The 27,947-nt window shown below is 59.6% G+C and overlaps 1 protein-coding gene across 1 annotated transcript; it reads left to right on the forward strand.

The window, feature by feature from the left end:
• The first annotated feature begins 6,600 nt into the window (after nt 1-6,600).
• On the forward strand, nt 6,601-27,554 carry UPB1 (beta-ureidopropionase 1). Its single transcript, XM_005901577.3, has 9 exons — nt 6,601-6,903; nt 8,404-8,491; nt 12,865-12,959; nt 17,385-17,546; nt 18,585-18,754; nt 23,009-23,090; nt 24,123-24,165; nt 25,453-25,607; nt 27,085-27,554. The coding sequence occupies exons 2-9, from the start codon at nt 8,425-8,427 to the stop codon at nt 27,166-27,168; spliced, it is 858 nt and encodes a 285-aa protein (XP_005901639.2). The 5' UTR covers nt 6,601-6,903; nt 8,404-8,424; the 3' UTR covers nt 27,169-27,554.
• The last annotated feature ends 393 nt before the right edge of the window (nt 27,555-27,947 follow it).

The raw sequence follows: 27,947 nt of genomic DNA on the forward strand, positions 1-27,947 counted from the left end.
TTGGTTTTTAATCTGCTGTATTTGCAGAATTGGTGCCTACCTGAAACCATGGGGAAAGGTGCCAGGTCTTACTGATATGCGCGAGGCCCTTGTCTAGGAGCCTTAGGCACTGCCAGCCCTCAAAGGCTGCATTCGTGAAAGGCGTCTCCATCAGATACTGGAAACTGCCCGTGAGCAGGCATCAAATCAACGCCCCAGACCTGCGCAAGGCGCTTCTGCAGCGTCTGTCCAGCCCCGCCCCACGGCACCCGCTCTGGGCCCCCCATCCCGTTCTCCCCATCTCCTTTGACGGGCGAACAACTCCGCGACGATTCTTTCCGCGTCCGGGGTGGCCGGGCCTGCGAGTGGCTGACCAGCCCGTCCCTGCAGGCGCCTGCCCCATCCGGCCGCACTGCCCGGCTCTCGGGTGGGCCGGACTCCGGGGCTCCTCACGTCCTGGGGAACTCACCCTGGCCTCTGGGAGGCAGTCCAGATCCCCTCCCCATCTCACCCAGGGAGCCCGTGGGGACACCCACCCGTCCCCCCTCGCCGACCGCATCCGCTCCATGGTTATTGGCCACCCGATGGCGCAAGGGTCCCTGTGTAGGGGAGCGCAGCCTTCCTCCCTTAACTCTAGAAACCAGGCCTCGGAGGGCGGCGGCGCAGCCTCCAGCCCAGGCTCCCCTCCTCCGGTGCCCTCAGTCCGTGTCCAGGGCGCTGGGCCGGAGTCCGAGGCGCGGCGGGAGGGTCCATTCACCTTCCCGGTCACCGCGCACACCGCCCCGGCACTGATTGGCGGCGCCCCGCAGGGGCGTGAGCAGAGGGAGCGGGGTCCCGCAGGAGTCCTCCGGGGCGAGGGCGCGGGGGTAGAAGGCAGAGCGCATGTGCTGGCCTGGCCACTGCCACCTCCTCCTCCTCCCCCCGGGGGCGAAGGGCAGCAGGCAGTCTAGATCTGGACAAACGTGCGGACTTCAGCCATGGCCGGGTCCGGGTTTGAGTCGCTGGAGCAGTGCTTGGAAAAACATCTGCCACTCGCAGAACTGCAGGAGGTCAAACGCCTTCTCTATGGCAAAGAGACCAGGTGCGTGGAGCCCAACTGGCCAGGCAGGGAGCTTGGGGTGGGGGTTGGGAGGCCCTTGGGGCCAGCGGGTGTTGGTCTGGGGGACCAGACAGGGGGCTTCAGGGTCTGAAGGGCTCTGCAGGGGCGGTGGTGAATCCTGGATTGGAGCTGAGACCCTGAGTTCTATAGATGGGACCTCAGGTGTGCAACCCAGCGTGACCCTTACAAGCCTGGAGGGAAGGGACAGTTTTACTCTCTTGTGCTTTCCCTGTGACCACCCAGCTTTCTTTCCAGCTTCCAGTGGCCCGCTTCTCCCCCGGCGCCAGGCCTGTCCTCTGGCTGGCTGTCTAGGTCGGTACCTCCAGCCAGAGCCCCCATCCCACCCCAGGCCCACTGGAGGTCCTGCCCCCAGCTCCTCCTTCCCGCAGTGACCGGCCTCTGGCTGGTCCTGGGACGGAGAGGCCCCTGAATCTGGTTGGCGAAGGGACCTTTCCCACGGGCAGGTCCCGGGAGTTGGCTCCCACGCTCGGAGCTAACGCCCAGCCTGCTGTGGGCATCTCTGGGACTTTCCAAGGGCAGTGTACTCCTGCACGCCGGGAGTGCAGGGCTGGAAGACACTTGCCCTTCTGCTCCGGTTTCTCTTTGGTCCACTTTTCTCAAAGCAACCGGAAGATGTAACTCAGATCCTGCTTAAAACTCTATAAGGGGTTCCCACGGCCCTTAGAAATGAACTCTGACCCTATGCAACTCCTGACGAGACATCCTTCCACTTTCCTGCCCGTTTGTGGGCTCCCCCCATCCAGCCACACCACACACTCCCTGACCTTGTGGCAGTGGCCTTGAGGCTCCTGGGCAGCTCCCCTGAAACTGGAGGGGGTTACTTGGATCAGAGGGTCCCAGCCAGCAGCTCGTGTGGCGTTCTGGCAGGGGTGGGGACCGGACCTCAGAGCCCCAGGTGTTTCCACAGCTAGTGGATGGTGAAGGCAGAGCAGCTGTTTTTGGGGTTAGCGTGGTACAGAACTGTGTCCAAAAGGGCTCTTCATACCCAGAGAGGGGTGCCCGGGACTGCCGACCACCCTGGCCCCTCCAGTGGGCTGATGCTGGATTACTGCCTTCCGTGGCACCTGTGAAGGCCCACGATGGGGGAAACCTCTGAGAACTGGGGCTCCTAAGGAAGGTGCCCTGAAGCAGGGAGTGTTTAAAGGTGAGGTAGGCACGTTCCCCTGGGAAAAGACAGAGCCTGTGGGTGTCAGAGAGAGTGCTGGGAAAAGAGAAGTAAGTTTCCCACGTAGGTGACAGGCCAGGACCCGTTCGAGAGCTCAGGGTAAAGGCCTGCCTTGTGGGAAGGACTCTGTGTGCACATCTGGATCACTCCAGAGTAGGGAAGGATTGGGTGGAAGCCACACTGCATTTATCAGTGACCGCCAGGCCTCTTCCTGGGGCTCGGCTCACAGTAACTGAGTCAGTGGTCCCCCTTTTCCACTCTTTCTACTTTTCCCTCTTCTTGATTCTGTTCCACTCTGTGCTAAGCCCTTCCAAGCTTCACTCTGGGGTTTTAACCATTTGTACTTATGATTGGGTGGGATTTGGCTATGAACAGATTGCAAAGTGAAGATAGAAACTTACTCATTTAAAAGTTCATCTGTTCATGGAACTTTCCTGGAGGCCCCATGGTTAAGAATCCACCTCCAGTGCAGAGGGTATGGGTTCGGTTTTTGGTTGGGGACCTAAGATCCTGCACGAAAAGTGAAAGAGTTAGTCACTGAGTTGTGTCTGACTCTTTGCGACCCCGTGGACTGTAAACTCTGTCCATGGAATTCCCCAGGCAAAAATCCTGGAGTGGGCAGCCATTCACTTCTCCAGGGGATCTTCCCGACCCAGGGATCCGAGCCAGGTCTCCTGCATTACGGGCAGATTATTTACTGTCTGAGCCACTGGGGAGACCCCAAGACCCCACTTGCCTAGGGGCCAAAAACCCAAAACACAAAACAGAAGCAATATTGTAACACATTCAATCAAGACTTTAAAGAAATTATCCACATAAAAAAATATATTCAACCAAGTCTTTTGTTCATTTCTCATGGCTTGACTTGGGTATGGCTGCCTCTGTGGGGGCCTGATGGAGTCCTCCCCTAGACTCCTCCTTCACTCCACACAAGACGGGCTTCTCTCTGAGTGCTCACTGCCCCCGAGACAAAGGTGACGCTTAGCAAGTGTTTACTGAGTGAGTGAGCTAAATGGGCCTTTGCTCGTGCCAGGCAGATGAAATCCCCGAAGAACGTCAAGGCACAGTTTAAGACAGCCAGAACCAAGAAGCATTTATTCATTCAACAAACATTAATTGAGCGTCTATTTTTGTCTCAAGCACTAGAGGTCCTAGGATGAGTTAGCCACGGTTCCTGCCCTCGAGGGGCTTTCCGTCTTTTGATGGTTGTCCCGCCCTGCAAGAAAGTGTGCAGGGAGAGCTGGGGGGTTTTATATGGATGGGGTTGGGGCAAGTGGGGAAGGCTTCTGGGGCGCCAGGCTTCAGCTGCGTCCTGAAAGAGACTGCGGAGTTGGTCTGGAGACAGGAAGGGGCTCAGCTGCTCCGGGCCAAGGTGCAGACAGCAGGGGACAGGCCCGTTTGGGGGCTGTGGGTGTAGAATTCTGTGGAGGCTCGCCTAGGAGAGGAGGCAGGAGTAGTCGGGGTGGATCCTGGGGGCTCCTCCTCTGCAGAGGAGGTGGGATTGTCCTGATGGGGCTGGGAGCCTTCAGAGCATTAGCAAAGAGCAGGTGGATGGTGGAGAGGCCTAAAGCGGGTAGAGTGCCTGGGGGCAGAGAGGAGGAAGGGTTCCGGAAGTCTCAAGAGGCGGTGCATACAGCCAGCCTGGCAGAGGGGGCTTGGGCCCTTGGGTGGCCCGTGTGGGTTCACCTGATGAGGTGCAGCTGGGGGGCAGGCCGACGCGGTGGGGTGCTGTGACAAATGACCGTACGCCGCATGGCTTCAACCAGGGAAATGTACCCTCGTGGTTCTGAAGACCAGAAGTACAGAAGTCAAGGTGTTGGCAGGGGCACGGTTCCAAAGGTTCCGGGCAGCGCCCTCCCGAGGCTTTTCTGGCTTCTGGCGGCTTCTGGCGTTCCTTGGCCCGTGGCGGCATCATGCCAGCCTCTGCATCTGATTTCACACAGTCTTCTTTTCTCCCCATGTCTCACCTCTGCGCCTTCCCTTTAAAACCCAGCACTGGCTTTTAGGGCTCCCCCAGGTAATACCAAGTGATCTTATCTTGAGATCCTTAATGGCGTCTGCAAAGACCCTGTTTTTCCCCAAAAGTCCTCAGTCACGGGTTCTGGGTGTTAGGACGTTGGGCTATCTTTTCTGGGGGAAGGGGCGCACAGGTCAGCCACGGCCCGTTAGAGACTCCAGAGAGGTGGTGGGGGCGCTGGCTTGGGGTTGTCCTAGGGACGGCCATTGCAGGTGAAGGGGTGGGTGTGGAGGAGAAGTCTAGGGGGCAGAGGAAGCGGAGATTTTGTGGGCGACTCCAGAGGCAAGGATTCGAGGTTGCAGGACCCGAGGGCCAGTATCGAGGAGGCAGCTCAGACTGGGCACAGGCTGTCGGGCGGCTCAAGGAGGTCTGGAAGGATGGGGACCTCAGGGAGTCCAGGTGGCTTGAGCAGTCAGAAGGCTGGTGCTTCCTAAACAGGAGAGGAGAGCCTCAAACAGCTGTCACGGGGAACTGTGGCCGGTCTGCAGGAGAGAGGGAGTGGCGCCCAACGTGTGTCGTGCCAAGCGAAAGAGTGCAGACCGAAGAGTGGAGTGCACAGAAGGGCACCTCTGTGCGTGTGGCACACACAGAAAAATGTGGGAAAGAAGCGGGAGACGTTGTGGAGGGGGCTGTCTCCAGATCCGGGACGGAGGGGAACTCACTTGACATTCTCCACTGTTTGATTTTTCATTTCTTTCTCTCCCCACGAGCCTGTGTTTCTTTTGTAACAAAGCTCTGGTTTAATTATTTAAAATGCAGATCCATTAGAGGGGAAGGAGAAGTTCCAGAAGCCAGAGGTTGCCAAGGAGGCAGGGGCTGGGCTCCCTTGGGCAAGGCCTGCCTTGACCCCAATGGAAAGGGGTCTGTGGGGCCAGGACAGGAAGTGACGGGCTTTCCTTCTTGGAGTCGCAAGTGAGGCCCTCAGGGTGGGGCCTCAGCCACCAGGGTGAGGGGCAGAGAGCCTGCTGCAGGCACCGAGGGAGGGCTGAGGGCCGCAGAGAGCCAGCGTGTGAGGTCCTGGTCCATTGGCTGGGCTCCATCCGCCGCGGCTGTCTGGTGCCCCACCACCTCCGTGAGCCGAGCCCCTTGGTGGACACGGGACACGGTTGGAGGCTGCAGCTTGAGGGCCAGGTGGGTTCTCCAGGAGGACGTGGGGCAGGGCCAGGTGATGGCAGGCCAGGATAACAGGAGGGCAGGGGAAGCCTCCAGGTGCCAGGCCTCAGGGCCAGGTGTCCCCAGGGAGCTGGGGTGGGGCAGGCCGGCCAGAGGCTGCAGGACCAGCTTACAGCTGGGGGGCTTGTGGACCTCGGGCGAGCTTTCCCAGCCGACGTCTTCCTCCTGGCTGAGGACGGGCCGCCTGCCCGGCCCCCCGGCTGCAGCGGTGACTTGTCCTGGGGGGCGGGGCACCGTCTCTGAGGCCCCCACAGCAACAGGAGGCAAGGTGTGTGCTCTGCAGCTATTTCTAACCCGCCGCAGCACACGGAGCCCTGACGAGTTTGAAAAGCAGGCTGACTGTCAGGGGCGGAACCCAGCTCCGAGCTGTCAGGGAGCCGTCATGGAAAGCGCCTGGCAGGGGGGCGGTGACCGGGGGCTTGGGCTGACAGGGCTGTGATTTTGAAAGAAAAGTCGTTAAGAAAGGGATTCAAAGTGGGAGAGGAGTATTATTAGATAACGGCTGTCAGGCGATTTTCTGAGGCATTCTCGGGGTATTTCGTAACCCTCTCGCCCCCTAGATGGTCAGCACTTCCTGGGCCCTCTCCTGCAGGTTCCACCCCGGGCGGGGGCATGGAACGGGCATCAGTGTTTGCCGTTTGGCCCGTGGTCACTTTGGTGGGAGGTTTTGTCAATAATCCACTTGCCTCTGTTAATGAACCACACACCAGGATGAGCCCTTCAGCCTTCGGTCTGGACGCCTGGGCCCCACCTCGCCCGTCCGGCACCGGGCTGGGAGCCGCCCTCTCTGCTGGTGGTCCCAGCAGGGCAGGGGTCCCCAGATGCTCGTGACCCTCCGTCCTGCCATCAGTCCTGGCCTCCTGCTCGCCTGTCTCCTTACAACCTGCTGTGACCGCCCCCCCCACCCCCGCCCAGCTCACAGAGCCCTCTGACTCCAGGCCACAGACGTTTGGGGGACTCTGTCCCCTCCCGCCTATGCTGAGACTTTAATCCCCGCCCCCGATTTCAGCAGCTCGAACATCAACCTCTTGACTAGGTTCCCGGCCCTCCTCTGTGGGGCCTCACCGCTCTGCCCGCCGGGGCCCTTGGGGGTGGGTGGCCCCCCCGTCCTGCTGCTCCGCGCCAGCTCCCCACACGTGGCCGCGGCCCTGGCCAGCTCCTGCGCCTTCCTACCAGGACGCCGCACGCGCCCCTTCTCAGCGGGAGGAGCGACTGTGAGTGTCATCACGTGCCGCGGACCCGCTCAGCTCACCTGCCCTCTGCCTTCCTGCGTCTAGGAAGCTCGACCTGCCCGGCGCTGCTCTCGAGGCCGCCTCCAGAGGGGACTTCGAGCTGCAGGGCTATGCGTTCGAGGCCGCCGCGGAGCAGCAGAGGAGGCCCCGGACTGTGCGTGTGGGGCTCGTTCAGAACAGGACCCCGCTCCCCGCGGACACTCCCGTGGTGAAACAGGTTAGGCCTCTCCCACCTGTAGAGACTTGACCATGGTCCCCGGGTGGTCGACCGGCTGCTCTGCCCTGGTGTGCCCCCCCCACCCTCCAGCCATGTTTCTTTTCTTTTTCTTTGGCCCCCACCCCTTTCTCTGCCTCCCTTTCCTGGGGTGGAACTTAAGTTGCCAGGGAGGAGGCCGCCCCCGGGCTCCTGCGCTCTCCGTTGGAGCCCTGCCTCCTGGGCTCCGGCCAGCACACGTCTGTCCAGCCCGTGTGCCTCTGCCTCGCTCCTTGGTGCGGGAGTCATCCGCCCAGCCTCCATCGGGTTGCAAATCTGTCTCCTTGGCCAGTCCGGGTTGTCAGGAGGTCGTGGGGGGTCAGGGATGTGGTCCTTGCCTCCCCACCCCGCCTCCAGCACCTAGAATTTTGCTCCCAGCCCAGCATCTGTGGGGCCCTGTAGGGGGGAGACCCGGTGTCTCTGGGTTTCAGCCTGGCCCCACCGGGTTCCACTGGTCTGTCTCTAAACAAAAAAACTTTTAAATGTCTCCTGGGAGCCAGACCGCGGGCTGAGGACACGGAGAATTTGAGGATGCCAGTCCCAAGGAGCTCGTGGGGTCCTGGGACGGGAAGGCCCGGCGGGGAGCGGTGCCGCTGTCGGGGCGCGCACCCCGACTCTCGGCCCCGCCGCAGGCGCGCACCCCGACTCTCGGCCCCGCCGCGGGCGACACACGAGAACACATGAGAGGCAGGTCAGGTCGGCGGGGAGGGGGGCTCGTGCTGGTAGAGGGCGCCGCTGGGCGTCCTGGGAAGATCAGGAACACGCAGGGACAGACCTGGCGGGACTGGGCCTCCCCACAGCCGCAGACGCAGGGTGTCCTGAGTGACCGGGTCCCAGCGCTGGGGCCAAGGGGCAGGTGACCCGGGGGAGGGCTCTGGAGGGTGGTGGGCCCCTCTCTCAGCAAGCAGCTCACATCTCAGCAATGCCACGAGGCGGGCAGCCTTCTCCCCATTCTCCAGACAGGGAAAACCGAGGCTCAGCGAGGCAGCGTCCAGCGCCTGGGGGACCCCAGGGCCTCTGCCCCTCCGCCTTTGCCCATGGCTTCGAGCCGGAAGACTGTCCCCCATCCCAGAACCTCCCGCCCCGTGCGTCTTCCTGCAGCAGGCCTGGGGGAGGATGAGCGTTAAAGTTGGCCTCAACCAGTAGAACCTGAGGAGAAGGCAGTGGCACCCACTCCAGTACTCTTGCCTGGAAAATCCCACGGGCGGAGGAGCCTGGTGGGCGAAGTCCATGGGGTCGCTAAGAGTCGGACACGACTGAGCGACTTCACTTTCACTTTTCCCTTTCATGCATGGGAGAAGGAAATAGCAACCCACTCCAGTGATCTTGCCTGGAGAATCCCAGGGACGGGGGAGCCTGGTGGGCTGCCGTCTATGGGGTCGCACAGAGTCGGACACGACTGAAGTGACTTAGCAGCAGCAGTAGAACCCGATGGGCTCTCACGCTCGTTGTTTGACTCGCCAGGTCACCGCTCTACACAGACGCATGGAGGCCGTCGTGGAGGTGGCTGCCATGTGTGGAGTCAACATCATCTGCTTCCAGGAGGCGTGGAGTAAGTCCCTCTCCCCACGCTTTCGCTGCCGCTTGCAAAACCGCACTGTCTTATCTCCACGTCGCCGAGAGCATCTGCTACGTGATTTCTTAAAAATCTCCTTTTGTTTCTCATCCCTCGAGAGGTTCTTTGTCAACAGCACAAGCAACCCCGGAACCCACTCCTCATGCGCCTCAGGCTCCCCTCTGAGCCTTTTAATTCTTCTTGAAAAACATCCTGCCGGGAGAATCCCTGCACAGAGGAGGCTGTGCACAGCTGCAGTCCATGGGGTCTCAGGAGTCGGACAGGACTGAGCGACTGAACATGCGCGCGTGCACACACACACACCCACACACACCCACACACACACAGCAGAGAGCAAAGGTGTGCATCCCTTCTGCCTCCGGTGCCCGGCAGGTCATCCCGCTCTTCACATTTCCCGGCACGTGTGTGTTTGCACTCTCGGCTGACACTTTTGATATGTCTGTGTCTTCCGTTAGACTGTACACTCCATGTGGTCAGCGCCTGGGTGGTGGTAGTTTTTCCCATCCCAATCCCCACCCCACCCCCATTTTTTTTAACATTCAAAAATTTTTGATCGTAAAGCATGCATGTTGCTCCTATCAGTACATGTATAAGTCAGCGGTGTTAAACACAATCGCAAAGTTGTTTTAACTGTCATCACCGTCCCGACCCAGACTTTTTCGTCATCTCCAGCCAAAACTCTGCACTAACTCATCAGTAACGCTCCCATCCCTGAAAATCTCTATTCTACTTCCTGTCTCTATGAATTCGACTGCTCTAGGGGCCTCGTGTAAGTGGAACCTCAGTATCTGACCTTTGGTGTCTGGCTGTCCCACTGAGCATTGTGTTTTCAAGATCCATCTGTGTTGTTGCGAGCATCAGACTGGCCTTCCTTTTCATGGCCGCATAATATCCCGTGGTTTGCATGGATCACATTCTGTCCATTCTTTCTCCTACCCCCATTTTGTCTTTAGTGGCTTGAATAATCCTTGGTACATGACAGATGCCAAAAATATTTATTGGATCGTTTAACCAACTTCTCTTTCTTGGAAAACTCCCACTCATCCATCAAGGTTTAATGTGGACACCCCCTCCTTTTGGGGGCCCTGGGGACTCCCCTGCACAGAACTGAGAGCCCCACCAGGTTCCCATTGAGCACCGCATCTCGGCTGGCATCTCCTGAGGGCAGGATGGGGTCTAAGTCCAGAACCTGCCTTGAGGAGCGCTGGTTCAATGAATGGGGGACCCCCCTTTTCCCTCTGATTTGGAAAATGTGGTTAGAACTTTGCAGCCAGCCTCCCCCAACCTGCCTTCCACATGCTGCTTTTGAACGTTTGTTTATATTACAGGGGTTGTGAAAACAGGAAAAGAAACCATTAAAATGGAAATGGAGAAATGTGGAGAGCTTAGCAACCTGAAATGAAATCGGAAAGGGAGGTTTTATCCTCTTGGGGCACTTGAGTCTCTCCTAATGCTCTGAAAGCTGCGAGTGAGCGGTCACTAAGGATCTTTCTTTGTTATCAACAGCGTCCTTGTTGGCCTCCTTAAAATAGCTCATCCGTCTTCACCCCAGGAGCCTGGGGAGTCGAGCCCAGTGCCGAGGCCCCCGGGGCTGCTGCCAGAGTCTGCTGCCCCTCCGCTGCCTCCGTGGGCCACGTCCCGGGCGGCCGAGGTGACTGAGGTGCCACCGTCGCCCAGGCTGCCAGGGACTGGAAGGGACCGGGGAGCCTGGTGCCCCGCTTCCTCCTCTGTGGGATGAGGAGTCACTCACTTCACAGGGGTATCGGGACAGGCTGCCTCTCACCAGGCCTGGCACCGTGCTGGGCACACGGCCTGGGTTTGGGAAAGGCTGTGATGACTTTAAAAAAAAAAAGCACCACGTGAGAGTTAAGTTTTATTGGGGGCAATATGAGGGCTGCAGCCCAGGAGACAGCACCTCAGCTCTGAGCAGGGTGGGGGGGGCAGTCTCTGTGTGATTTTGGTCACGGGGCAGTGCATGCGTGTGTTTTCTGGTAGAAAGTTTCTCCTGGTCCCGTGAAGCTTCGGTTCAGGGGAACAGTCGTCACTGAAGGATTTTCGCGCTTTTCTAGACACGAGGGCACACAGGAGCTGGCTCGTAACATCAGCCCCTGAGAACACCTAACTCCCTGAAGACCTGTCCTGCCAGTTTCCCCGGGCAGAGTGCCCCGTTTCTGCTCTGACAGTGAACTCCTGCAGGGGGTGCTGGGGGTCAGCAGCCGCCGCAGCACAACCATCTCCTTGCAGAGGTAGTTGGCAAGCCCCCCAGGCAGGTGCCAATTTGTGGTCGCCAGTTGACAATCTTCACCCACAAAGAGGCCACACACGGCCCGTGCTGCAACCAGGTAGATTCCTCCTCGGCCACCTCCCACAGCTTTCCCACAAACCTTCCCTGCAGGCCGGTCGGTTTCAGAGCCGTCCAGCGGCATTAACACTGTGTAAATGCCAAGTAAATAGTTGCCTCTGTGTGGCAACCTCAAGTTCTGCTTTTTCGGAATGTTGTGGAATTTTTTTTTTTTCCAAACATTTTCCACCCTCAGCCGGTGGGGGAACCCACAGGTACAGAGGGCCAACTCTGCACGGAATTGGTCCGAAGAAGGAATTCCGTGTTCCAAGTCACGAAGGAAAAGACTTAACAGCTCAGCAGGAAGCGGGCAAAGGGTACGGAAGAGATCACCTGGAGGATGAATCCATTAGAGCCAGTGACCACGCGGCCGGGGGCTCCAGCTCGCTGGGGACGCAGGAGAGTGCCGTCAGACCGGCGGATGCGCAAGCGTGTGCGCGAGGGGGCGGAGCACGCTCAGCCGGAGTGTGTTCTCCCCGGTGCCTACCCCCTGCCAGCCCCCCGCCCTACAGAGGAAACCTCCATTGAGAATCTGGTGCCCTGGCATTCTTTGAATTGTTACTGCACGTGTATGTACCTCAGCGAGTTATGAACCTTCCTGTTGAGTTAGCCCTCTCGATGGTGGGGCATCATCTATCCAGAGAGGACAGAAATCATGCTTTTATCCCCGGGGAGCACTCAGCCCATCCAGCGTGTCCCAGACTTCTGCTGGGGTCATTACACGAACGGCTTTCCTCATTCCTGAAGAGGCCTCGGCCCCCGGGAGAAGGAGCATTCCTGTTGACGTGGGAGGGTCCCGGCACCGTCCTTGGGGACCCTCGGACACCATCTCCAAGAAGCCTCGGCCTTGCTTGTAGCAGCCTGCAGGTCAGCCAGCAGTTTCTGGCTGTACCTTGTACAGAATTGTTTCACATATGGTTTAGTCACTAAATTGTGTCTGACTCTCGCAACCGCATGGACTGTAGCCCCCCAGGCTCCTCTGTCCATGGGATTCTCCAGGCAAGAGTACTGGAGTGGATTTCCATTTCCTTCTCCAAGGGGATCTTCCCAACCAGGGATCGAACCCGCATCTCCTGCATTGGCAGGCGGATTCTTTACCGCTGAGCCACCAGGGGATCCCTGTATGTGTGTGTGTGTGGTTGAAATTACGGTAGCATAGACATAGCATAAAGTTTAACATTTTAACCATTTTTTTGTGGGTTCAGTTCTGTAACATTCAGTGCATTCACATTGTCGTGTGACCATCGCCACCGTCCACGTGCAGAGCTTTCTCATCCGCCCACACTGATGCTCCAGCCCTTGAACAGCAGCCCGTCGTTCTCCGCAGCCCCAGGCCCGGCGCCTGTCCTTCCGCACTCTCTCTGAACCCGCCTGTCCTGGGCGCCCCATGCGCGTGGACCTGTACAGCGCTTGTCCTCCGTCTGCCTTATTTCACCGCACGTAATGTCTTCAGGGCTCACCCATGTTGGAGCAAGAGTCAGAATTTCCTGCCTTTTTAAGGCTGAATAAGGTGGCTCAGCGGTAAAGAATCCGCCCACCAATGCAGGATACGTGCGTTCGACCCCTGGGTCAGGAAGATCCCCTGGAGAAGGAAGTGGCTGGCCGTCGCAGTATTCTTGGCCAGGAGAATCCCCATGGATGAAGAAGGCTAGCGGGCTATAGTCCACGGGGTCACAAAGAGTCGGACGCGCCTGAGCACACAGCACGGTGTCCCATCGAGTGGGTGGACCACCGTCAGCCATTCATCCGCGGGGGGACACGGGTTTCCATCTTGCGGCCGCTGTGAGCCTGGGTGTGCAAGCGTTTGTTCAGCCTTCTGCTGCAAGTGTGTCTAAGATCGTAGGCGGGATGGCTGGCCTCACCCCTAGAAGCCGGGAAAGGGGAGGGTCTGCCCGTCGTCCACAGCCGGGCGTGGGCCCGGCAGGCCCAGAGAGGCCCACACCAGGCCGAGGGGCCCTCTCGGAGGCCCTGAGGCTGGGTGTGACTCTGGCCTTTCTCCTCTCCACAGCGATGCCCTTTGCCTTCTGTACGAGAGAGAAGCTTCCCTGGACGGAATTTGCCGAGTCAGCGGAGGACGGGCCGACCATCAAGTTCTGTCAGGAGGTAGGACGTTAACCGGCCTTCAGCCGGCAAGCCAGCCTGGGGCGGCCGGACACGTGCGGGTAAGAGCGCGGCCGCCGCGGCCGGGTGGCCCTGCCCCAGGGCGCGTGCGCCCGCCTGGCCCTGGTTTTGCCAGATAAGAGTAGATGCGACTGTTTATTGCCCTTTTTTTCCCTTAAGTGCCCTTTCACTTGAAATCAGCTTCAGAGCCAGAGGGGCCCCGCATGCCTCTTTAAAAACGACACTAATGAGCCGGTGTTATTCATGGCTGGCGAGGCCTCTGTTGCTGCGTCGAGGCGAGCGGGGGCTCCTCTCGAGCTGGGCCCCGGGCTCCCGGGGCGCCGGCTTCGGCGGTGGCGGCTCCCGCTGCTGCCCGGAGCGCGGTCTCGGTAGTCGGGGTGTACGGGTTCAGTCGCTCCGCGGCGGGTGGGATCTTCCCCGACCAGGGCTCGATCCCGTGTTCCCCACCTTGGCAGGCCGATTCTTCCCCGCTGGACGCCCCAGAGAAGTTCCCCTTCGTGGCTTTTTAACTGAGGGAGCTGCAGCCCACAGAGGGGGCGTGGGGGTGACCCGCCCAGAGCAGGGTCTGCAGCCGGCAAGAGGTGGCCCTGGCACCTGGGGACAAGGGTCAAGGCCGCGTCCCTGGCCAGACCCCTGCTACCCCACTTGCCGGGGCTTGACGGGTGTGGCCCATCTCATCAGTGTAGAAACTGGGCCTCATTTTTCTTTATTTAAACCTCATAATGTGTGTTCCGAGATTCTGTTTACATGCATTGTCCAGGAAGGGCAGCTGTGCTGGGGCAGAGTACAGGTCCGTGGCCGCCAGGGGCTAAGCGGGGAGAAGGGATGAGCAGGGATGCTCACGGGGACGGGGTTTCCACTTGGGGTGTTGACAAATTTCTAAAATTAGGTTGTGGTGTCGGTTGCACAACTCTGAGTGTACTGAAACCCACGGAATGCTGCCCTTTGAAGCGATGGACTTTATGCTCCTTGAAGTGCGTCTTCATGGAGCAGTCACCCCAAAAACCCCCATGACGTCCCACATGGTGGCTTATGCTCATTCTCACCTCGGAAAACTCCCTTCATTCGTGCGGAAACTCCGGGGCTTTTGGAGCAGCGCTGTGACCACAGTGATCCTGTCAGTATGGAGCCGTGATTCCAAGCAGCCCTCTTCCCAGGCTGTAGGGGGACATCTCCCAGCCACTAGGCGGTCGGTCCTGTGCCTTGGACAAGAAGATGACAAGGACGGGGCGGGAAGTGGTTGCAGACGGCGTGCCTGAACCAGGACGGGAGGAAGAAAGGGCAGAAGGAGGGTGGGAACGCGCTGGTTCCGGGCACCCGTGTCCGCATGGAGGGCCCCAGGACCCACGGCCGCCCCCGAGTGGCTGCTGGCATCCTGCTGTGCCGTCACGGTCCTGTCACTGGGGTCGGGGGTGGCGACGGGCTGGTGAGAGCTGAGGACAGATGACCGGCTGCGGCTGCTCCTCCTGGCCCGCAGATCCTCTAGTTCTTATTTGAGACAAAAGGAATTTGGTGACCAAGAGTTGTGTTTGGTTGGGTTCTGGGTTTCTGAGTTTTTTTGGGTAGATGAGATATATGACGATTTTTTTTTCCTTTTTTTTTTTAAATCTTTTTTTTTGGCTGCACCAAGAGGCATGTAGAATCTTAGTTCCTCAACCAGAGGTTGAACCTGTGCCCCTGCAGTGGAAGTGCTGTCTTAACCACTGTACTGCCACAGAAATCCCTTGTTTTCTTCTCTTTATTGCACTAAAAGGGCTTCCCAGGTGGCTTGGTGGTTAATAATCCGCCTGCCAATGCAGGAGAGGAGGGTTGGATCCCTGGGTTGGGAAGATCCCCTGAGGAGGAAGTGGCAACCCACTCCAGTATGCTCGCCTAGGTGCTTTCAGGGACGAGGAGCCTGGCAGGCTGCAGTCCACGCGGTGACGGACTGTGACGTGGCTGAGCGCGCACGCTGGTGGAGAACACGTCATCGGGCGCCTTCAGCACTTTTAAGCGCACAGCTCCGTCGTGCTGAGCGCCTTCCCAGCGCTACGAGACAGGCCTCCAGAACTTGTCGTCTTGTAGCCCTGAAACCCTCCAGCCGCGTATCAGCTCCCCTCCGCCTGCAGCTGCCCGTAGCTGACGTCCCGCTCGGTTTCTGTGAATTCGACCACGTGCGATGTCCCGCCGGAGGGCACGTCTGCCTGCTGGTCCTTCTGCACCTGGCTGGTTTCGCTCGGCACGACGCGCTCAGTTTCATCCACGTCAGAGACCACAGCCACTCTACCTGTGGGCCAGGACTGCCTTCCTTCTCAAGGCTGGATAATACTCCGTTCAGTCCATTCTAAAGGAAATCAGCCCTGAACATCTGTCGCAAGGACTGATGCTGAAGCTCCAATACTCTGTCGACCGGATGCAAAAAGCCAACTCATCAGAAAGGACCCTGATGCTGGGAAAGATCGAAGGCAGGAAGAGAAGGGGGCAGCAGAGGATGAGCTGGTTGGATGGCGTCACCAACTCGATGGACATGAGTTTGAGCAAGCTCCGGGAGATAGTGAAGGACAGGGGAGCCTAGTAGGCTACAGTCCATGGGGTCGCAAAGAGTTGGACGTGACTCAGCCGCTGAACAAAATGACAAACTACTCCGCTGCGTGTATGCGTGAAGTCGCTGTCGTGTCCGACTCTGTGACCCCAGGCACTGCAGCCCGCCAGGCTCCTCCGTCCATGGGATTTTCCAGGCAAGAGCACTGCAGAGGGGTGCCATTGCCTTCTCCGACTGCGTGTGCACGCCACGCTTTATCTGGTGGGGTTGCTTCCACCCTTGGCTGGTGTGAGCAGCGCTGCTGGGGATGCGGTGTGCACTCACACTCTCCCGCTCAGTTGCCAGCCCTGTGGCAGCTCCGTTTAACTCCGTGGGGAACCCAACATCATTTACATTCCTGCTGGCATTTTATGAAGGTTCCCGTCTCCACACCCTTGTCAATGCTCCTTCTCTGCTTTTCTCGTTTTGTCTCGTTATGGCCTCTGGGTCTGAAGGTCTGTGGGAAGTGGCGTTAAGGCTTGCTTTTATTTCATTTGTACTGCAGGGTCTGTGATCTTTGTCGAGGGGTCCCAGGGTTGGAAAATGTAAGACTTTGCTCTCTACACCCTTTAGAATTAGGAAATCTGCCTTAGCCACACTAGAAAGGTCCCCAGGGCTATGTTCAGTATTTCAGAAATCCTGATATAACCCGCATACTGCTGATATAACCCCGGGCTCATGGAAATGTCAAGTCATTTGATTCTGACTAGAACTGTTGAAGTGTAGACTGCTTAAGGATCAGGAGAGTGGGACTTCCATGACGGTCCAGGGGTCCAGACTCTGCACTCTCCCTGCCGGGAGCAGGGCTCAGCCCCTGCTTGGGGAGCTCATATCCTGCACACCAGCCGATCCCAGGCCGATATTACACACAACCAGCAGCCACCCGTCAAAGTATAAACCACAACAACGCAGAGCAATGTGAAAATGCGGCCACTGGAAGACTGAAACTCTCTCTCCTAGATCGTGGCTCAAGGAGAAATCAAAGATGGAATTATAGCATGTCTGGGAGAAAAAGATTATACGATCATGTCATAGTCAAGCAATGCAAACTGATGGCATGGAGTTGTGCCATATGGAAAACACCTAAAAAAGAATAGAGGGAGCGCATTTCGCCTGTTCGCACAGACGTTGCTGTCGTTCGGTCACTGAGTCGTGTCCCACTGTTTGTGACATGGCACGTAGTAAATGAAGTGAAGGAAGAAACGGTTCTTCTCACTTGTAGCGGAAAGAGAAAAAGGACGCATTTCAGGTCTTTGGGGAGATCCAGAAGTGGGATTCGGAGAAGGCAATGGCACCCCACTCCAGTACTCTTGCCTGGAAAATCCCATGGACAGAGGAGCCTGGTGGGCTGCAGTCCATGGGGTCGCTAGGAGTCGGACACGACTGAGCGACTTCACTTTCACTTTTCACTTTCATGCATTGGAGAAGGAAATGGCAACCCACTCCAGTGTTCTTGCCTGGAGAATCCCAGGGACGGGGGAGCCTGGTGGGCTGCTGTCCATTGGGTCGCACAGAGTCGGACACGACTGAAGCGACTTAGCAGCAGCAGCAGAAGTGGGATTAGGGGGTCCTGTGGTCGTCTTGGGTTTGACTTTGGAGGCGTGGCCCTACTGTTCTCCACAGCAGCTGCATCATCCTTCCACTCCCAGAAGGAGTGCCTGAGGACGATGCCGGTTCCTATGCAGCTAAGCTTGGGCATCAGAACAGCGCTGGCATTTGGTCTTTAAAAGGACAAGCATAGAGAGAGCTCGAAACCCAGACATGATCTAGGAGGACCCTCGAATCCGTCCGTAAAATCGTCCGACGAGTGCTTTGAAAGGAGGGCAATGCTACGTCTGTTTTTCCAGCTGGCGAGGAAGCACGGCATGGTGGTGGTGTCCCCTGTCCTGGAGCGAGACTCGGACCACGGGGACGTCCTGTGGAACACGGCTGTGGTCGTTGCCAGCTCCGGAGCGGTCCTGGGCAAGACGAGGAAGAACCACATCCCCAGAGTGGGCGACTTCAACGAGGTGAGCCGCCCGCCTGGGCCCGTGAGCACCCCGGCCGCCGTGCGGTGTGACTTCCCCGCGTCGCCCTGCGTCACGCGGGCGGCTGGGGTGCGGTGGGAGTCCCGGGCGGGTCCCCACATGTCTTTAGCACAGAGGGCTATGTTCTTGCATATATTAATATTTTTAAAAATATAACCTGAGTTGGCCGCCTGTAATTCTTCTTGAAAGTAAGGAGCATGTTTTCAGGTCTACTATGACCTTCTGCTTTTCTGGATATTCATTCTGTTCAGTTTTTTGTGAGTTTGATATTGAAACTCCAGCTAAAAATCTTAGTTTACTTTAAAAAAAAAATAATTGTAATATATAGGGGAACTGTAAGTAACTTTGTTCTCTATTTTCTAAATCTCCTGTAAGTGTCTTATCACACTTCCATAATTTAAAAAATAAAGAGGAAAAAAAAAGTAGCACATAAGTTAAAACCAGAAGTGGTAGTCACAAGCACGGAGTGATTGCTGGGCCCCTGCAGGCCCCGACCGCCTCGTCCGTCAAGGTCTGGTCCTTGTTCGGGGGAGGGGTCCTTGTCTGTGGCCCCGTGGGGTCAGGTGGCCGTGAGGGCTGCACGTCTGAGCGCAGGTGTGCAGGCTGGGGCTTCGGCCGGTGCTCAGGGCCTAAGCGGCTAGCTGTCCTACCAGATGGGTGGTGTGGACGTCGGCCACACGCCTCAGCCTCTAGTGGTGCTGGGATGAAACCTCAGCCCAGTTTATCCTTGGCATACTGCGGGGAGAAGCTCTGGGGACTTTCTAACGTGTCACCGCAGATCTGTGGGCAAGTGCTCCAGCCACGGTGACTCCCCCTCGGGTAAGCTTGTTCGTGATGTGTCTGGTTTTCAGGTTTGGTGTTTTTTTTTTTAGTTTATAAGTGGTCTGAAATTTTGGAGTTTAGAGTCATGCCAGGAGTGTCCCTTAGGGAGGACGGGTGATGTTTTCATTTTTCTGCCAAGCCTAAGAAAAGGGAAGCTTGGCGGCTCAGAGCACCCGCCCGCGGCCCTCTGTCTTCCAGTCCACATACTACATGGAGGGGAACCTGGGCCACCCCGTGTTCCAGACCCAGTTCGGGCGGATCGCCGTCAACATCTGCTACGGGCGGCACCACCCTCTCAACTGGCTGATGTACAGCATCAACGGGGCCGAGATCATCTTCAACCCCTCCGCCACCATCGGAGCGCTCAGGTCACTGGGCCCAGGGGGCTTGGCGGGGGCCTGGGGGCCAGGTTTCGGGGCGCAGAGGCGGGGTGGGTGAACAGCAGACAGGTGACCGCCGGGATGTGCAACGCCCCTGAGCCCCGGGACGGTGAGTGGTAGGGTCAGCCAGCTTAAGCGTCCGTTACAGTCCCCCCTCGAAGCCAAGGGGTTTCCCCAGGTGGTGCTACGGAGTCATGAACCCACCTGCCGATGCAGGAGACGCAGGAGATGCGGGTTCGATCCCGGGGTCAGGAAGATCATCCCCCTGGAGGAGGGCAGGGGAACCCACCCCAGTATTCTTGCCTGGAGAATCCCCATGGACAGACGAGGCCGGCGGGCTGCAGTCCCCGGGGGTCGCGCAGACTCGGACACCCACACTGAACAGCAGTGCCATGCTGCGAAGCACCGTCCTTGGCTGTGGCGAGGTCTCGGGCAGGGACGCCAGCAGGATTCGGGAAAGCTCCCCTTCTTAGGGCCGGAGCATCGGGGGTTGCCTGAGCAGCTTTGGCTCCCCTCCCGTCCCACACGGGCGGGTGACGACGGAGGGGTCCAAGCTGAGGGGGTCCTTGAGAGATCAGTCAAGGGTCTCTGGCATCTGTGTTTACCCAGCCACGTGGTGTTAGCCTTATCCCTGAGCAGACAAAGCTGCTGTCACAGGGCAGCGGGGGGGAAGGGGGTGGCGGGCTCCAGGGCCTCCCCGGGGCACTCGCTGGGCTGCAGCGGGGCTGCAGTGACCGGCACCAGAGCCCTTTCGTAGCTTGGCCCTCCCCAGCAGCGGGTGGTTTCCAGCTTTGCCTCATCAAGGAGCAGGAGAGCTCGGGGCATCTGTGTGAATGCCTCTCTCCCCAGCTCACTTCCCCCAGAGCATTCCGGGATCTGCTGTGTCATCGGGGGGGTGGCGGGGACGGGGAAGGGGAGTCCCTGTCCCCAGTGGAGGGGGGCAGCTCAGGGACAGCCTGCAGTCCCCTGGGGGCCCACCCTTTCACTCCTGCCCTCGCTCACCACAAGATTTCCGAAATTTAAATGTGGGGATGTGCCCGTCACTTCACCTCGAACTTGCTGCTGAAAGTGGGGCCCCCTCCCTCAGCGCGCTGATCTGCATGGCTGTCCCTTACAGAACGACCCCGTCCTGTCTGTATCTGGGGGGGGCGCTCTCGGGCGCAAGGGGGCAGTCACGTCTGGGGTCTCCTCCCCACCCCCAGAGAGGCAGCGGGCAGCGTGGCCACTGTGACAACGTCCCCTGACAGTCGTGAGGAAGAGTGGCTCCTGGTTGTCCAGCCAGCAAGCCTGGACAGACGCCCCGGAGCAGCCCCTCCTGCCGGCCACGTGTTACACACCCAGCGAGCTGCATCACCCCAGAGGGGTCCCTGTAGCCAGTGCCACCCGCCCCCCCCACGCACAGCCGCACACAGGCTGGGAGGGACACAGCCGTAGCCTGGACTCAGATATCACCTCTCCAACGGAGTACTTCCGGGCTTTTATCAGCCCCAATTAAGCAAACAGAAGCTGCTCAACGTGGTGCACAGGTGATGGCTCGTGTCCTTGCTTATTAAACGCTGTCCGTCTTCCTTCCTTGGATAGCATGATCCCACCCACCTGTGCCCTCCAAGGAGGATGCGTTTCTGCTGGGAGCTGGGGCTTTTGGAAGCCCCAGGTCTGAGCAGCTCCCACAGCGTTCACCCTGTTATGTGCTCAGTCGCTCAGTCGTGTCCGACTCTGTGCGACCCTGTGGACTGTAGCCCACCAGGCCCCTCTGTCCATGGGATTCTCCAGGCAAGAAGACCGCAGTGGGTTGCCATTTCCTCCTCCAGGGCATCTTCCCAACGAAGCCGTGTCTCCTGTATCTCCTGCATTGCAGGCAGATTCCTTCCCGCTGAGCCATCGGGGAAGCCCTTACACCCTTGACCAGATAATTACAGCCTGAAAACCTTGGCTTGAGGGCACGGTGGCGAGAGCAGAGGAGGGCTTCCTGCCTGACGTTGCTCAGGGCCATGCGATGGACAACAGGGAAAAGCCGGAGGGGAGAGAGTGGTCACGGTCAGCTCCTCTCCCCCAGCGGTTATCGCCCAGCCGTCCCGGGGCTAACACAGCTCCGTGACCCCCGCCTGTGAGCAGAAAGGACGTTTCCAGGCTGGGGTCAGAACCCTGCCGAGACTCTCCTTGCTGAGGATGGCTGTAGAGTGTGGAAAACGGTACAACAGGTGGTTCGCTAGGTCGGGGGGCCACAGGGTGAATTTCTTAAAATCCTGAAGGGTTGTTTGTGGAATCGACGCTGAGGGTTTACAAGCATGAGGCCCGGCAGGACCCACCAGCTGCACAGCAGCCTCGGCTCACAGCTTCTAGAAGCACCCATCCCCTTCTCTGACGTCTCCCGCCTCCTGTATCAGCACCCCTACCCCTCCACACACACACAGGCGCGTGCAAACACGTGGGCACGTCGCGGGAGTGGGCAGGGTGTCCGCACGTAGGGTCCCCCAGTTCCGAGCACCCAGTAGAGGCACACTGCAGTTTGATGAACCGAGTCACCCTGCGAGCCCTGCAGCCCGAGTGGTCAGAGATTTCCGCCCTCCCACCCTCTCGGGCCACCCTTCCCCTTCCCCACTGTGATGGATTTCAGGGGCCGGCTCTCAGGAACCTCCGGCCTCATCTGAGAGCCTCGGTGTCCTGCCGGCTGGGGGTTGGGTCCTGGCCCCCTCATCCTCCCTGGAGAACCGCAAGACACGTGTTTTGTGGCGCCCGCTCCACACCTGTCTATTTAATTCCCGAAAATGTCAGCGACGGGCGTGTTTCTGTAAAAATCCTTTCTTAAAAGTTTTGTCAGTTCAGCCGAGCAGCAGGGGGGAGAAAAACAAGAAAATGAGTCCCTCTGTCAAGGGTGGGATTTTTTTTTTCCCCCTCCAGACTCGTGAACGCTGCTGAGAATTAGGCTTGTGACAAGCACCCACCCACCCCTCCACCTACTCCCCGGTTTCAGCCAGGTGCACGCTGACAGGAAGGCTCCGGGGCCCTCCGCTCCCAGGCACCCCGTTTCTGAGTGGGATCGCAGCTCTGCATCCAGAACCCCGATGGCGCTGTTCCTCAGACCGTCAGTGGCCAGCAGGCCCGCTGAATTCCGTGGCACATTTTGCTGGTGGGCTGTGGATGGACACGTGTCCGCCGGAGCAGAGTTTCCCACCGGGTCCCCCACCCCCAACAGGCGCTGGACCTGGGGAGCTCAGCTGTGCCCGCGTGGGGATGTCCCTGTCCTGTGCCCGTAGGAGAACCGGGATGGGGGGCTCTGCTTCGAGGCTCAGGGTTCAGAAGAGGGAAGCGGGGGGCAGCTCAGGGGAGGTGATGCCTGCCTTCAGCCTGAATTCCTCTCGGGTTTACTGTTTGCCGGGCCTGAAATATTCCCCTGCAGAGACAGACGGCTTTGCAAGGCGGCATGGTAGGGCTCCCCCGGTAGCTCCAGTGGTAAAGAACCCGCCAGCTGAGGGTTCAACGCCCCCCACCCCGGGTCTGAAAAATTCCCCTGGAGGAGGAAATGGCAACCCACCCTAGTATTCTTGCCTGGGAAATCCCATGGACAGAGGAGCCCGGCGGGCTACAGTCCACGGGGTCGCAGAGTCGGATATGACTTGTACTACAAGGGTAGGGGCTGGGGGGCACACAGGCCCCCAGGCCCCCAGCTCCCTTCTGACGTTTACTAGCCTGGGGGGCGGGGGTTGAGTTCCTGACCCCACCTGGCAGGAGGGAATGAGGCAGAAGCAGCAGTTAAGGGGGTCCTGCCAGGCAGCACCCTCTACTCTGCCAGACGCTTCAGCTGCCGGAGAAGGGGATGGATGTTTCCCAAAGCTGTGAGCCGATGCTCGTCTGCACAGCCTCCCTTTGGGGAAGCTTCAGAAGAGGAAACTTTTTTTTTTTTGATGGCACTGCATGGCCTGTGGGATCTTAGTTCTCCAACCGGGGATTGAACCCGTGCCCTCTGCAGTGGGAGAGCAGAGTCTTAACCACTGCACCGCCCGGGGAGTCCCAGGCAAGGCTTTGATCCAGGGCTGCGGCTGATGCGTCAGGCACCCTTCACACGGCTGCTTCGGCCCGAGCCCGAGACGAGCAGGCCTGTTGGTGGTAGGTGTGCGGTCACCCGTGGGCGCCGTGAGCCTCGCGGCAAGACTGGCACCCCGGCCGCAGCTCACAGCCGAGCATCCGTGAGTCAAAGGCTGGGCGGTCGGCAAGCTGGTCCCTCTCCTTCCTCTCGCACAGTGAGTCCCTGTGGCCCGTCGAGGCCAGGAACGCAGCCATCGCCAACCACTGCTTCACCTGCGCCATCAACCGCGTGGGCCGGGTGAGTCCCGAGGCTCGGCCTCCGGGGGACCCCCAGCAGGGGAGTGGACAGAGGGATGAGGACAGCAGGCCCAGCCGCTGCCCCAGCAGAAGCCAGGCGGGAGGAGCGGCAGTTGCGGGGGCCCTGGTGGGGACCCCGGGGTCGCACCCCCTCTGGGCACACACGCCCCACACCCCGGGGTCCCGGCACGGGGACCCTGGCTGGGCCTGTCGCCGGGAAAGCTGGCGCTGCTCGAGCCCTGCTGTGCTTGCAGCTGAAACCATTTTCAAAGGCTCTCGGCCCATGACCACCACCCAGTACCTGCTTTCTTCCCGTCCTCCCCCCAACCTTGACCTCAGGCACTGAAAGATTTGACTACAAACACCGGGTATTTACCACGTAACAAATCCTCTTCCGCATTCTTGCTAATCAGATGTCAGGCTCTAATCAGAGCATCTGATCAGCCCGAGATAACCCTTAGTGGATCTACAGGAAAGAAACTTGGTGTTTTAACCAGCCCGCACGCGGCGCCCCCTCCCGGCTGGATGCACAGTCCTGGGGAAGGTATCGAGAGCGGGTACCCCCTGGGGCCTGCGCTGCCCCCAGGCTGGGCATTGTGAAGCCCCAGATGCCCTCCACGGCCCCGGGGAACCAGTCTCCACAACGGCTTTCTCTTCTCCTGGCAAACGACAAGCTCCCAAAGGCAAAATCGGGGTCCTTCCCCCTGGGGCTGGGACCCGGGGGGCACGGCTGTGACTGTGTCCTAAGGCCTGCCCCGTCTAACATTGGTGAGCGTCCCGCCAGCGCCCCCTAGAGGTGCGTCTTGTGCATGCACGCTAAGTCGCTTCTCTGTGCCCCATGGACCGCAGCCCGCCAGGCTCCTCCATCCATGGGATTCTCCAGGCAAGAACACTGGAGTGGGCTGCCGTTTCCTCCTCCCGGGGATCTTCCCGGCCCAGGAATCGAACCCACATCTCTCACGTCTCCCAGCGTCGGCAGGAGGGATCTTCACTCCTCGTGTCAACTGTCTCTTACCTTGGTTTTATTTCCCAGGAGCACTTCCCAAACGAGTTCACCTCTGGGGATGGCAAGAAAGGTTCGTCCAGCTGACTTTCCGTGGGGCTGATTTGGAGGGGGGTGGGGGAGAACCTGGCTGTCCCTTCTCCATCTGCTGTCTCCCAGCAGGACCCACCCCACAGACCGTGTCTGCACACCTGCCCCCCTACCCGCCTTGTGTGGACCCTGGGCCTGTGACCCCCTGGCACCCCAGATTATGGAGTAGGGACTGGGGTGGAGATGGGCCAAGCCGTTGGGGCACCCCCTGTGAGCTCCCTGAAATAGGGGTGCATATTCCACCCTGCAGACCACACCCCTCAACCCCTAGCTGTCCAGGTGCCCCCAGAGCCCAGCATGGCTGCCTTGGGTTCCTAGAACCCACAGCTTGTTTGGCTCTGCGGGCAGGGCTGGAATCCGCCACGCCCGGCCTCTCCTCTCTGGCCTGGAATGTGGGAGGGGGCCACCCCCATCTCCAAGGAGGTGCCTGGGAAGCAGAGCGGGGCTGAGCAGCCGTGCATCCCACAGCAGGATTTCCTGAAAGAGCTCAGATCCCCCGACTTGAGGCCTGGGAGACCGGAGCCTCCGGCCCCACGGGGCTTCCTGTCACAGGACCGGGGTCCTGCCGGCCCTGGGCGGCACCCGCACACTCCCCGCACACCTTCGGGACGGTGGGCACCCCGCTTTCCTGGTGAGGAGCCCAAGGCCCGGAGTGGGGTGAGGGCGACACGGCTGGGCAGGGCCGAGCTCACCGTGGGGGCCCCATGACTCCCTTGCCACGGTGGCTGATGCTGGAGCCGGGAACCAACAGCTCTGCCAGGGAGGCCTGCAGAACGGTTCCCGGGCGCGGGACTCCCGGTGGTCCGGGGGCTGAGACTCTGCACTCCCGGTGCAGGGGAACTGGGTTCAACCCCTGGTCAGGGAACAGGATCCGGTATGCCACAACTAGAAAAATAAGCAAACAAACTATATACATATATGTATGTATATCAATAAAACAGCATTTTCATTTCAGTTTTAAAGATCCCGCATGCCGCAGCTAACAAATCCCACGTGCTGCACCTAAGACCCAGCACAGCCAAATACATAATAGAAATAAATTAATTAAAAATAATAAAAAGAAAGGTTCCGGGGGCAGAGGTGAGGGTGCTGAGGGCGACTTGCAGCCGGCGGCGGGGCGTCCAGGCCTGACGAGGAAGGCCGGTCCTCGGGGCCGCAGCAGCTGCTGGGCAGGGTGTGGGGGCCCTCATCCTGGGCATCTCCCCTACATGGGTGCGGAGACCACCCGTGTCTGCATGCGCTCACGGGCCTTGCGGTTGCTGCCCCGCAGCTCACCAGGACTTCGGCTACTTTTACGGCTCGAGCTACGTGGCGGCCCCGGACGGCAGCCGCACCCCCGGGCTCTCCCGCACCCGGGATGGGCTCCTGGTCGCCGAGCTGGACCTCAACCTCTGCCGGCAGGTGAACGACATCTGGGGCTTCAAGGTGGGTGTCCAGGCCCCTGCTCCTCCGCGCAGCTGGCCTGCTCCCAGCGCCAGAACTGCGTGGCTCCGGGCGGCCTGAGGGCCAGCCGTGTGGGCCCCCCTCCCCGAGCCGCGCAGAAGGCCGGGGGCTGCGGCCTAGGAGGGGAACCACGGGGTCAAACGCTGCCCAGGGCAGCAGGCCTCGATAAATTCTCCACTCATCTGATTTATTAGATTCTGGGCGCCTCCGAGCAGATTCGTCTCAATTTCATTTGTCCAGAGAGTAGAGTGGCTTGGCCTCGCTAATCCTCTTTTCCTTCCCAGGCACTTGTACTTAGCACAAGATGAATGTGTGTGTCTGGCTCTGCCTGTGGCCAGGCCCCAAGTCTGGGCCCGGACAATGGAGGGAAGTGGGTCGAGGAGGGAAGTGGGCCTAGGCGGTGCCGCTGCCTTGCAAGCCACTTCGGCTCCCTGCCTTATGCACCCGCTTGTAAAACAGGAGGCCTTGGGGACCTGACACCCTGTAAGGAAGGTGGCGGGTCTCCAAGGATTGTAAGTGCCCGCCTCCTAGAACGGGGTGCTTGCGGCCTGGGACTCCTCGCCCCGGAATACAGCACGTCAGGCACACAGATGGAGTGTCGCCGTGTCAGCCTACCAGGCTGTTTCTACCAACTCCGCGCCCACTTCTCAGCAGATCATACACACAAATACACGTCACATTGTCACGATGGGAGGACTGCCCAGCGCTCCTGGGCGGGGGTGGGGGCGGGCTGGGGGGTGGTGCCCGGGGCCAGCCAGACCGACAGGGCGCTGCCCACGTGAAGGTCTCCTGTCTCTCGTCCTCCTGGGAAGCTTAGATTGATGCCGATTCTGCACGGATGGGAAGCCGGAGCCAGTAATCCGAATGACTTCTCATTAGTAACTTTCTGAAAGCGGAAGCCGTCCCAGGCTGTGATGATAGGCACCAGGTCCTGTCAGAGCCTTGGGAGCGAGGGGGCGGTGTGGTCGCCCTGGGTGGGTTTTACGGCCCCCTCCAGGCCTCTCCCCAGCCGCCGCGGCCGGGATGAGACGCCGCGTGCAGCGGATGGCCCTCCAGAGCCAGGCCGCCGGGGTGTGGATCCGGGGGGCCCACTCCTGCCAGGGATCGGCGGCAGGTCAAGCCCCTCTCGGGTTGGGGGGCGCAGGGGGGCAGGACGGCCCTCCTCCCCGCTGCCTGGGAGCCCGCCACACCTTCTAGGGGAAGATCCCAAAGGTGTTCCAGCAGGAGGCGCTGGGGCGTGAGTCACGTCGGCCTCCGCCCCGGAACCGGGGTCGGAGGGTCACACGCGGGGCCCGGGGCGTCTCCGAACCCCAGCCTGAGGCCGTCCTGGCCTCCGGCCCGCCTTCGGCCGCGTTTCTGTCCCACAGCTGCCCTCTAGTGGCAGCAGGCGGCGGTGCGCGAATGAGGGCGTTGAGAACCAAACGGGAACCGCGCAAAGTCCTGCCGTTTTCGCTTTCAGATGACGGGCAGATACGAGATGTACGCTCGGGAACTTGCCGAAGCTGTCAAACCCGACTACACCCCCAAGATTGTGAAAGAGTAGCGGCCGGCCCTCAGCCCCCGCCCGCCGCTCTGCCCGCAGCAGATGCGCCAGGGCGCCAGGCTCTGCAGTGCCTGGCTTCTCCTGCTGACTCCCCGATGGCGCTGCTGTCCAGGCTGGTTTTAAGACTGCCCCCGGCGGGCGGGGAGGTTGGTCAGGTGAGGCGGGCTGGCACACGAGCGCCGGGTTTCCTTCTGGGGATGAAAATGTTTGGGGGCTGGGTGGAGATGAATTTGGTCACTCTGGTCACTTTGAGGTGGTTAAACTTTGCTGGGTGAGTTATAGAAATTCAATTAAAAGATGATCCCAGGCACTGATTGTGCAGGGTGGTTTGAAGCGAGACAGATGGGGGACTGGCCCGGTGGTCCAGTGGCTGAGACTCCACGCTTCTACTGTAGGCCGAGGCCGGGTTCAACCCCTGCTCGGGAAACCAAGATCCCACGTGCTGCCACTGGACAGTGCACGTGCTACGACAAAGATGGAAAATCTCGCTGGAAGGCCAGCACAGCCAAATAAGTGTCTTCTAAAAAGGAAAGAAGTGAGGGGCTTCCCTGGTGGCTCAGTGGTAAAGAATCCACCTGCCAATGCAGGAGATGTAGTTCCATCCCTGAACCAGGGAGATCCCACATGTCGTGGAGGAACAAAGCCTGCGGGCCACAACTGCTGAGCCTGGGCTCTAGGGCCTGGGACCCGCGACCGTTGAAGCCCATGCTCTGCAGCCAGAGAGCCTTCCATTTAGATTGGCAGCGACTTCTGCGGACAGGGAGACGGTCATTGGAAGC

This window comes from Bos mutus, chromosome 17 (assembly GCF_027580195.1).
Source record: "Bos mutus isolate GX-2022 chromosome 17, NWIPB_WYAK_1.1, whole genome shotgun sequence".
Taxonomy (NCBI): domain Eukaryota; kingdom Metazoa; phylum Chordata; class Mammalia; order Artiodactyla; family Bovidae; genus Bos; species Bos mutus.

Coding starts and splice junctions, on each gene's coding strand:
- UPB1 (XM_005901577.3), top strand. CDS start 8,425: ATGGAGGCCGTCGTGGAGGTGGCTGCCATGTGTGGAGTCAACATCATC. Junction 12,960..17,384: donor CCATCAAGTTCTGTCAGGAG/GTAGGACGTTAA, acceptor CTGTTTTTCCAG/CTGGCGAGGAAGCACGGCAT. Junction 24,166..25,452: donor CTCTGGGGATGGCAAGAAAG/GTTCGTCCAGCT, acceptor GCTGCCCCGCAG/CTCACCAGGACTTCGGCTAC.